Source organism: Trichoplusia ni, chromosome 2 (genome assembly GCF_003590095.1).
Source record: "Trichoplusia ni isolate ovarian cell line Hi5 chromosome 2, tn1, whole genome shotgun sequence".
In the NCBI taxonomy this organism is placed as follows: Eukaryota; Metazoa; Arthropoda; class Insecta; order Lepidoptera; family Noctuidae; genus Trichoplusia; species Trichoplusia ni.
In genome coordinates, this window is record NC_039479.1 from 582,881 (window position 1) to 594,655 (window position 11,775).

General features: G+C 37.5%; 2 protein-coding genes across 2 annotated transcripts; one reads left to right on the forward strand and one right to left on the reverse strand.

The window, feature by feature from the left end:
- Window positions 1-196: 196 nt before the first annotated feature.
- Window positions 197-1,618, reverse strand: LOC113502313 (NADH dehydrogenase [ubiquinone] 1 alpha subcomplex subunit 11). The gene is made up of 2 exons (XM_026883833.1): window positions 1,036-1,618; window positions 197-304 (listed from the first exon to the last, which is right to left on the reverse strand). The coding sequence occupies exon 1, from the start codon at window positions 1,542-1,544 to the stop codon at window positions 1,038-1,040; it is 507 nt and encodes a 168-aa protein (XP_026739634.1). The 5' UTR covers window positions 1,545-1,618; the 3' UTR covers window positions 197-304; window positions 1,036-1,037.
- A 368-nt stretch (window positions 1,619-1,986) lies between these two features.
- Window positions 1,987-3,969, forward strand: LOC113502320 (F-actin-capping protein subunit alpha). The gene has a single exon (XM_026883846.1). It carries the CDS (start codon window positions 2,017-2,019, stop codon window positions 2,887-2,889), a length of 873 nt encoding a protein of 290 aa, XP_026739647.1. The 5' UTR covers window positions 1,987-2,016; the 3' UTR covers window positions 2,890-3,969.
- Window positions 3,970-11,775: the final 7,806 nt, after the last annotated feature.

The window sequence follows — 11,775 nt, forward strand, 5'->3', positions numbered from 1 at the left end:
AATAAAAATAACTCAAACATTTTTCTTGTTTTATTTTTTCTTGTGCATATTATTAATAAGTATTTACCTTGTCATTTTCAGGAATTAGAATAATTATGTATCAGTATTATTGAATTACTTTGATAATAATCACACATTTTTAAGGGACATAAAATGTTCTGTTTTGGAACTCTACATGCTGAGAATAATCAAACAGTTTTGTAAAATAACTTTTTTTTTATTTTAACACTTAAATAAAGGTAATTTTACAAACTGATCTTATTTACATTCTACTGAGTTGCACTGAATTTGTTGTTCTAGGACCCTGAAATATAAGAAAACAATAAATATTAATACAAATTACACTGGGTATACACTACATTTATATAGCTGCCATGGCCATGGTATTTAACTAAAATACCGTTAACCAACACCTGGTAAATTTTCAACTTTTGATGCCACATCAATGAGAAAACATTTGACCAGATGTTGGATAACGGCATTTTAGTTATACCACTGCAGATAGGATCTATCAACAAATCTGAAGAATGCAGATTGCAAGGACACAAGAAAATCTATAAAGTTTCAAGTTGTCAAATATGAAGTTTTCAAGAATTCAGGTCTCAAACTAATTACTTTGAAAAGCCATATTGGCTAAAGTTGGAATCAGCGACCAAAAGTACATAAGCCCTTTTTTAGAATTGGTAGGTAATGAGAATCAGTCTTAGTTAAATAACCTCTTTTGTAATATGCTGACAGCTGCTGATATTGTTAAAAAGAGGTTTAGTACAGAGTACCCTTTAGTTAACAAAATATTGACAATAATCTTTGCATTAGTTTGTGCATATCGCAGAAATGGTAGTGAATGCTGCTGGGGACACAACAACACAGCTTTCTTTTAAAACCTGAGCAAGAATAAGTTCTACATGGTGTCATTTAGATATAACTCTTATTAAACTTTCAAGCCAACCTCAAATTTTAATTTACTAGAAGCAAATTACTTTCGAAATATTTGACTCTATTTACTAATCATATTAAATTATTGATGTTCAATACCTTTACTTAGTAGTCCAGTTCTTCAGTTCCTCAATATCTTTGACCATAGTCCAGTCATTCCTAACTGATGTGATTGTCTTAGTAGCTTGGGGCATATCAGGGAAGAAGTCCCACTTTTCGTCTACGGAGGTCTTCTTAACGATGCCAGCAACGCCAAGGATCAACATCGCGGGTACGGCGAAAATGGGAGCCTTTGCCCAGGCGGATAAAATGCTGCCAGCCGCGGCACCACCCAAGAAGTAGTTGATCTTATCGTTCTTGCCTCTTATGTTCTGCATGGCGTTGTGGGTCACCACATATCCTGCAGCCATGCCGACCAGAGGACCAACGTACCAACCGAATCGTCCGGCTGTGCTCGCGAAACCCTTGGGATGAGAAAACATGAGCACATCGAGAGATGCGGCTGCAACACCAGCCAGAGCGGCATATTTACCAAGCGCGACCGTCTTCAAAAAGATGTCCTGCCCTTCGGGCGTATCGTAATATTTATATTTCAATAACTGGCTCATTATCGCAAGCTAAAAATGCTTTTTCGATAATAGTTACACAACACAGTGCGTGAACTGTCAAAAAGTTTTCATTCGAAAAGAGTAAGATTTAGATAGTCTGTGCAGAAATTAGAGAAAATAAAGTTTATTGTTAACTTATCTTTTTGCAAAAACCATTATGTTTATCTCTTTCTTTAGTCTTTCTTTTAGGTGTCTTATCATTATCGATTATCGAAAACAGAATTATCTGTTTTTTTCAAGTAAAGTTTTAAATTGATTTAAACTGGGTTTTGTAATTTTAAAACTTCAGACCATTTAATATTTTTAGTCAGAAAAATAGTTTGGATGAAAAATTTCAATAAAATGAAATATAAATCGAATCATGTAAATAAGGAAGTGCAAGGAAATTGTTTATGAACGCGCCACTGAACGCACCCAATGCGATAACTCTTGCATATCCGACAATCCGTCACTAGTGTCAAAAGTATCAAAAATGGCGGCGGACGGTGACGAAGTGATTAGTGATCAAGAAAAAGTTAGAATCGTTTCAGATTTCATATTACATTCGCCACCTGGTGAATTTAACGAAGTGTTCAACGATGTAAGGGTTCTTCTAAATAATGACACCCTTTTGAAAGAAGGTGCAAGCGGAGCATTCGCGCAATACAACAAGGATCAACTAACGCCCGTGCGCCTCGAAGGCTCGGAGTCGGAACTCCACACGCTCATAACCGACCATAACGAGCTCGGTGGTGGCAGGTTCTTTGACCCACGATCCAAACGTTCATTCAAGTTCGATCACTTACGCAAAGAAGCATCGGATTTCGAGCCCTATGAACCTGACCGAGTGGCGGAGCCCTGGCGAGCTGCGCTCGACGAGGAACTGACAGCGTACGTGGCTGCACACTTTAAGCACGGCGCCAGCTTAGTAGTTGGCCGTACGCTAGACTCAGGTGCTGTACAGCTCGTTGCTTGCATCGAAGATCACCAGTTCCAGCCGAAGAATTACTGGAACGGACGATGGCGTTCGGTGTGGTCGCTCACAGTGGGTGCCGGTGCGGCGGAGCTTCGCGGTATGCTGCGTGTGCAAGTGCATTATTATGAAGATGGTAATGTGCAGTTGGTGAGTTCGAAGGAGGTGCGTGCGCCCGTGACCGCGACTGGAGAGGCGGCCACGGCCAAGGAGTTCGTGCGGCTGGTCAGCGACGCGGAGAACGCTTACCAGACCGCCATCTCCGACAACTACAAGACCATGAGTGATACGACGTTCAAGGCGTTGCGGCGACAGCTGCCGGTGATGCGCACCAAGGTGGACTGGGCGCGGCTCGTCTCTTACACGATCGGTAAGGAGCTCAAGAGCCAATGATGTCCCGCCGCTGCGCTCTGAGCCGCAGCGGCCGCTCCACGCCTGTACATATTCGCGTAAGAGTAAATCTTGTTCAAATGTTTACGGGCGCCGGGGTGACGTCGCGGCGGGCCCCGGCGCGTATTTATCTATGAATATATAGAGAAATCGCTATCGTAACTGTTAAATTTTATTGCATTTTGTTACACTCAGTACGGAATGATTATTATTGAATAGCCAAGTGTCTGAATGTGGCTTATTTTTGGACTGTACACTCTCTTACGTCGCGAGAGGTTGATTCAACGAGTTTGTGTCCATTTTTGTTGGTAGCAATGAGATTATACAGAATAACGTTGTACTTAGGTGTGGGCATGGTTTACACCCAACTAGATCTGTAGAACTTGACTGGACGTCACACTTGATCCACTTATTTATTTGCTTTCAGGGATGATTGATTGTTGTGTAAGCAATATGACTGTTCAATCTATGATTTAGCTTTTTGTGATTATTTGGAAGACGCATGTCAATTACAATAAGATTATACTATAAAAAAAATCAAAATATCTAGTTACGGATGTTGAAACTAACTCTTGCATGTATTATTTTGAAACTTGTACTCCATCCACTTGTATGTTTTGTTCTATAAACAGTATTATTTGTTTGATATTGCTTGCATAACAGAGTATTATATGACAAAATTGTTCAGGAAAGGTTACATAGAAGGTCTCCAATGGTGCATTTAATTGTAGTTAATTTAACAAATTGTCCACGTAGCTTTAAAGCAGCGTTTATGAGTGTAGAGCACAAGATATTCAATATATTTCAATTTACAATAAATAAAATTGGGAGTGTTGCTCAAATGGTAACTAATGCAGTAAAGAAAAAATAAGAAAATTAGAGAATTATTGTCCATATTATGGCTTTGAGAGTGCGAATGATGCGTAACTTTTTTTTATATAATGTGTAATAATTGTAACGCCAATAAGGATTATTTTGTAATTATTATAATTATTATTTTAATAAAGAACGTACATTAAAAATCCAAGATAATGTATGATTGGATTCATTTCAATAAAAATATATATTAAAATGTTGCTAACATCTGTTTTCTTTTATTTTTGAGCTGTTTAGAAAGTGGGAAAGATACATTGAGTATTAGGTAAAGATTGAGTGTTATTTTGTGATATCACACGATATCTGTGCGCGATAATTTAATTTAATTTTAATTTAATTTATTTATTAAGATAACATAATCCACTTGTTAGTAATACATGAATAATATGGTTAGTAAGTCACAATCACAATATAAACATATAAAAATACAGCAACATACAGAATAGATTAGACATGAAGTCTTATAACATTATTCATGTACGGGGAATCTACCCTATAAGCTATCATGTTCAGGATGCTGTTGGTGCTGGCGCGTACTCTGCTGACCATTGAAGCGATGCGTTTTCGCATTATCGCGCTAAAACCGTCAACATGCGCGTCCGCGAACATGCCGGAGGCACTACAATAACGCGGCAACCCCAACAGCATCCTGAACGCATTATTATACTGGATCCGAAGGGATTCGTACGATCTTCGAGTATATGTAATCCATAGGCTGCACGTGTAGAATGTTGTGCAATACGCTCTAAACAAGGTTGTTTTAGCACCAGTGGAGCAACGTACAAACCTACGAGATACCATATTAGCTCTTACCGATAAAGCCCTTCGTTCCCGTTCCATGTCCATGTCGTCACGTAAATCTGAGGCAACCACATGACCTAGGTATTTAAAACTATCTACTCTTTCTAAGGAGGTTCCATTTATTTTTAGCGGGGGAATATTGGTGGGATATTTAGTTCCGGATTTAAAGACCATAACCTGGCTCTTTTTTTCATTATATTTAAGTCCATGGGTTTGTGCATACCCCTCACATAAACAAAGCAGCCTCCTTAGACCACAGACTGAGGCGCTCAACAGCACCATATCGTCAGCATAGCTGAGATTATTGACGCATACGTCATCAATATGGCATCCGACATGTTCGTTGCTGAGCGTGACAATCAGTGCATTAATATATAAATTAAAGAGTACAGGAGAGGTCAACCCTCCCTGCCTCACACCACACTCCATTTTATACGAATCAGACAGTTGCCCTGCCCACCTTACATTGTTGACCTGGTTTCCATACCAATACCTAAAGATATTTATGACTTCTGGAGGCGTATTCTCCTCTTTTAACTTTTTCCAGAGTATGTCGTAGGAAACCAGGTCAAAAGCCTTAGAAAGGTCTAAAAAACACGCATATATTGGCGTTCCCCGATCTGTATAATATCTGACAGTTTGCTTGAGACACATAATTGCACATTCGGTTGAGAGTTTGGGCCTAAACCCAAACTGATTGTCATGTATTTGAAGATGTTTATTTAACTGTATCTCAAGCAATCTATCAAGTACTTTAGCTATAATGGTGGCCAAGGATATCGGCCTATAGTTGCCCAGATCCGACATGTCCCCAGATTTATTTTTAACAACTGGTATCACTATGGTTTTTATTAAATCGGGTGTAATAACTATGACTCATACATAGGTTACAGAATAGTGATAACACTCGCGAAATATGAGCACCACCGTACTGAAGGTGCTCAATGCTCAGACCATCATGGCCAGGGACTTACCTCGCGACATGTGTCTGATCACGTTCTCCACGTCCTTGGCCCTAAAAGTAAGCCACCTTCTTCAGTTCTCAGCATTGGCATCTCCCCGATGGTCCCAACTGAACGCACATAGAATGATCCTGATAAATAGCATATCTCTCGATACTGCGCCATTACACTCACAGCAGACCAGGCCCACTATTCAATTTACTTGTGGATTTCAGAACGAAAATTTTCGATGCATGTTTATGCAATGATATCCATTTTTATTTGTCTGATTATTTTGCACCATTTTAAAGGGATTTGAATATCTTCTACTAGCACACTTTTTTTCATATTCACGACCACAATACGGTTTTCCACTAGACCAGCATGAAGTTTAACCTGGCTCTGTAGATCTCTGACATGCCTTTCCATAGATAAACTCGTGAGTCATTCTTTTATTGGGATCGCCGGTGACGAAGTCGCGACTCGCGAGCGCGCCATTAGTGCATGCATTCACTTATTTTATATGCCGCTCTGTCTAAACCTGCTGACCCTGTTTTGATTGGCTCCCGTAATATCTCAAGTGGCAAGTATTGTTAAATAATGACGGAGTTTTATGGTTGACTATTTCTACGATAACAATTAGTCATACTCTGGTTTGTTTACATCATATCGTAATAGACTTGAGCGCGCTTAAGAGTATTTTACAGCGTTTTCCTTGATCCATAGGAGTTATAATTAGGCCACCGTATAATGATGTAATAACATCAATTATTTTGATAAATTTAAATAATTTACCAAAACAATCAACATAATTAAAAAAATAGTGGCTCGATTTTTCATTATCCAAAAAACGAAATAAAATAATTTATAATGTTCGTGTTTATCTATGCTACCGAGTACCAAATGACGGAAGTAGTGAAATAATTTTGTAAATAGAACGCAGTTTGTGCTGCCAGTTAATATACTACAGTTTATTATATTCGTGTCGCCATGCGTATTTAAACAAGAGCAAATAACGGTATTTGTGCAAAGGATTTTTCATAAATGCGCTTTAATACATGACCGATTGCCCTTGTTAAATTTGGTCATCAAAGTAAAAATGAAAGAAGGCAATGGCAAATTAATTTGAAAACTGAAAGAGTCGTTCGGTTTGAAAAGTCGGAGAAATTATCAAGAAGACGCACAGAGCAAAGTCAACGTATGAACGTAGCCATAACCTGCCTATTATAGTCAATCCTTCAAAACTGTTACCAGCATAATTTAAATGGCGTTGGCTCGGACTAGAACGAAACAGTCCTCTACACATCGCGATCGTAGAGTTGCGACTCTCTTTTACAACTGCAATAGGTACTTATTAAGAGGTGGTAGTGGTCGCTCGACCGCCATGGTATTTGTTGCAGACTGGTGATGTATATCAAATGTTTTTGTATTCACTTTTATGGCTACTGATGTCATGATCTGTGGTATTCGTAGTAAATGTGCGTGAGACATTCATATTCCCCATCAATTTTATTGCTGTTCACGGATCATAGACAATGGCTATAACTTTTTATGACACGACTTGCGTGGAAATTAAAATATCGTATTTTTAGTCTTATGGTTTATTCTCACTGAAGAATTTTCTAAGTTATCTAAGAAAAAGACGAGAATTGCAAAATTATCCTCTTCAATAGTTTAAGTAAGTTTACATCATTAATATTTCAATTTTGACGACCACCATCAAATTTGACGAGCTCCGTGGTCGAGTAGCGTACGTACCGGTTTCAAGGTGTCGCTAGCTCTGAGGTCCCGGGTTCGATCCTCGGTCGGGTCACTGTAAAAATTCTCATTTCTACATTGTCTCGGGTCTGGGTGTTTGTGATACCTTCGTTGTATCTGGATGCCATAACACAAGTGCTTTAGCAACTTACTTTGGGTTCAGAACAATGTATGTGATATTGTCCGCATTTATAAAAAAAATGTTTAATTTTACACATTTATAAATACATAACTTGAGTAAAGTTTGTGTAACCGAAAACTAATACGGTATAGTTTAAAACCGTATCATGAAAAAAAACCTTATTCTCGTCCCTACGCAGCACATTTACTGAGTAAGTAATCAAGAAATGTACAGAATGCCCCTCGTTTTTGCGCCAACGACGATAAAACGAAACGAGTACCTACAACGACAATATTAGGTACTGAAACGACAAAAAGTTAGCTCAGCTAAAAGCTTTACCGATAACATTTGGGTCAAACCACTTGGAAATTCAATATACGCTGTCAAAACAAGAATTGAGTTTAATACAGTAAAAATACCGTGTATAACTGACATTTACGGCAAAGGCATTTTGCATTCGGCTGTAAAAAAAAAATTCGTCACTCCCAAGTCCGTGCTTCATAAGTAATTAATTTTATTATTTTGTCTGCAATAATAATTAATAAATAGAAAGTGTGTTATATGCTTGTCTTGTAAATTTGCACTTATAAAAATTAATTAAATACAGTAAGATTCTAAGTAACATATTTAAACCAAATGAAACCTTTTTGTTTTACCTAGTAGGTAAAACCTTTTTCGTACATTAACATTAATTTTACCATAACGCTAAAAAAGAATAGACTTCATTTGAAAAGAGTGTTTCGTCATCGACGTTCCAGTTTTGACGACCCATTTGGCACAGCAGCTAAGTAATTAGATTCCTGAGCTTTCGGTGTGGGTTCGAATTAGGTAATATGAAACAAATTTTTACTGAGCATTTATATTTTAGGGTCCTAATGTAGCAAATAATGTAGGTTAGTATGTAGGTAGTTAGTTAATGTAGTTTAGTTTACAACTTTTATTTAATTTTTTATACTAAATGATCCATTTTCTCTACTGAGATAAATATCTAAAATGCAGGTTAGTACTATAATGCGATTTTTGTCCAATATTTTTCTACCACTGACTAATAAGAACCGAGACATTTTCTTCAAGTGCATTTAGGTACTAAACTTGGAATAATTGACGGACTACTTACGATGGAAAAAATATTGTAAGAGATATAATTTATTTTTATTTACATTTCGTGCGGCAATGTGTTTTTAAAACACTAAGGTCCTGTTCCTGAGTTTTAATTAACAAAACCTGCAGACATAAGAATACCTTTAAACTGGCTTGATCCTTGAAAATACTACCGGCAGGTGCAACTGCACACCGACCGCATTAAGATAACATGATACTAATAAAGCAGCTAATATGCTGCTATAAATACTCTGGCGTAGTGCCATAATTATGGATGTTAGTGTGTTTGTATCAGCAATATTATAAAATTGTGCAAGAAGGTATCCAGAGAATGCTTTCTCCAATTTTCGCCCGCGGCTTCGCCCGCGTCGAGGTCAGTTATATCGCGTTTCCAAGAGAACTCTTCAAAAGTCCGGGATAAAAACTATCCTATGTTCTTTCTCTAGGTCAACTCTATCTGTCGTAGACGTGAAACCGTAACGGGCAGACAGACAGACAGCTTACTTTCGCATTTATAATATTAGTAGGGATGTTCATGTATGCTCATTTTAACATAACCTGGTCTATAGGTATAGAGTGTTAGGTTGGTGGAAGTTAAAAATGCGTTGCATGTAAAATTGACTACTTAATTCTGTGAGACTATAAGGCGACCCCAAGGTATCTTGAGAATAGAAAATAATATTCTCTCTGTCTAGTCAACAATAGATCACAATAGTCTCAGTAGCAAAGCTGTTGAGTGTACAGCAAAACAAGATTGGACAGTTCAAGCAGTACAGTAATCGATCGAGGGGGATTTTATTGCCTCAATTCGATGATTACGGACCCTCTCACTAGACAGCGTGAACCCAATCAGAAAAGATTTGTGGTCACATTGATCGGGCTTCTCTATAACGGCTAAAATGATTTTTTCTTCAATGATTTGATTAGAAGATACGGTTAAAGTAAAATTGAGGTCGACTAAAATAGCACTTATTCTATTAACTTGAAATCTGTGCATACAGATTGAATCAAGTAAAATAGACAACATTTTTTTAAACCGCACGGTAGTTGAAAAACCTAATGGGGATCTAACAAAAAGGTGCATAATGTATCTATTTATTTATTTTAAGGCGAACAGGCGTGTTAAATGTGTCGAAATGACAACATTGTCACACATCAGACACCAAAATTCAAAATACGCTAGAATCTTGTACCTATCGCATCTTCTGGACAGCAATTGATCTCAGTTAATAAAGTTATGAACTACCTACCTGCAACACGTTGCAGATCGAAGATAATCTTATTGGTCGTCAGAGGTTCATCGGGAAACTTCCTGCGGAATAATCCTAATGCAAACTATCTTAAAATTAGTTTAGGGGCCTGCCATCATAACTTAGGGTAATACCGTTGAATTTGTGAAAGAGAAACACCTTTTGTTGTTTAGATCACGTTTTTGCTTTTGCAGCTGCAACGAACATACTTTGAGTGAAGGTAAACGTACCTACTGGAATGAATGTTTTTTTTTATTAATATTCCACAACTTTCAAAAGTCGCCATCTAGTCTCTAACTAACCAAAGCTGTATTATGAATACTAGATAACTGATAAACATGACTTATAAATTTCTAAACAAGATAATTAACGCAAATATATTTTGTCCTGGGATGAATTGAAATCCGCAACCTCCGGTACCTATAGCAGTCAATGCCACCAACGACTAGACCGACAAGCAAGTCAGTGTGGGTAATAGTCTACTTCTAGAATATTATCTACATATCTTCATGCCTATTCACAATATTTTCATGCTTTTCTGGTCCATATACCGTAGCTACCTATTTAACATGTAGATATTCTTAAATCGTCCACTCGTCCTACAGGCAGACGACAGGTCCATGCGATCGATATAAAATCTGTATAACCAGATTGATAACCTGTTACAATTGTGGCCCTTTTACACTGGTCTTATTTTGTCGCCACGATTTGCGCGCTCCTCGCATTACAAAACGCCTCGATATCTCCGTCCTTGCGCAGATTTTATGCTGGTACGTAAGTAAGTATTAGTCAAGACCTTTAAACCCACTAATTTCATATTTTTCCGGTGCAAATTCTGTTACTAATCTAAAATTATCCAATATAATACGTTAATCCATCTATCCAAAAAAACTTTCATGTTTATTGTATTATATAGTAGGTTGTTTTTTCTACTGTTTTATGTGTTCATAAACTATTAAATAAATAAAGTAAATCTCGTTTAGCTTTATGTAAACGGTTCCTTACAAAGACCGCGGAATGTTAGCGGTAAACTTGTTAGCATATTATATCGGTTATCAATCCACAAATAGCGAACCAGATATGTCACTGATAATATTATTTACTGTTTTAACGAAATCAAATGTGAAACGATAAAAACCTGCTTGTCTTGAATATATTGTCATCAATGATATGTAGTTGTTTTTAGAGTGCCATATCTAAAGGGTAAAAATAACGGAACAAGTTACTGAGACTCCGTTGTCTGTCCGTCCTGTCCATCCGTCCTGTCCATCCGTCACTAGGCTGTATCTCTAAATTAATAAGGTTAAGGTTAAACTTTCCTTTTGTTTTTCAAAAAGACACTAAACTATTTACCGGTAAATCACTGTCCTTTTGGTACTAAATACAGGGTGGAAGGGACGTCATACCGATCCCCGTGGTCCAGGGGTTCTGGATATGATTCCAGACTCCCCTGCGTTAGAATTTTCATCGGTCTTTTGATGAATCGGTTTATTCATGCGGTATGCTCGTGACCCCGCCACTGCTTTAGCTTATGATTGAATGATGAATTGAACATTTTGACGTCACTTTCGGTTAGATTTGCCAGAGAGCGATGACCGTCGAGTACCTTTACGAATCAGCTGATCGGGAGTAGTTTTTAGTGTTTTATTTACATTGCTTTTTTTCGTGAAAAGAGTTAAATATGTAATGATTTTCGTTATGAAAATATTATTGAAATACGTAAGAAAAATGTTTTTCACAGGGTCGGTATGCTGTCCCTTCCACCCTGTATATCTAAGGTTTTTGAGTTACAAACACACGGAGACTTCCACATACGTTTATCGATTAAATATTCTGCCGTCTCGTGCTATTCTGATCTAATTATGTACATTTTACCTAAAGCTTCTCATTATATTGGCGTTTTTAACTGGATTAGTGTCACTCGGCTAGGGAGAGGGATAAAGGTCATTTGTGACGTCATTACAGTGACGTAGGCGACATATGTTGGGGATATTTATGGACTACTATAGATTTATATCGTGTCGAATATCGAATAATCGTC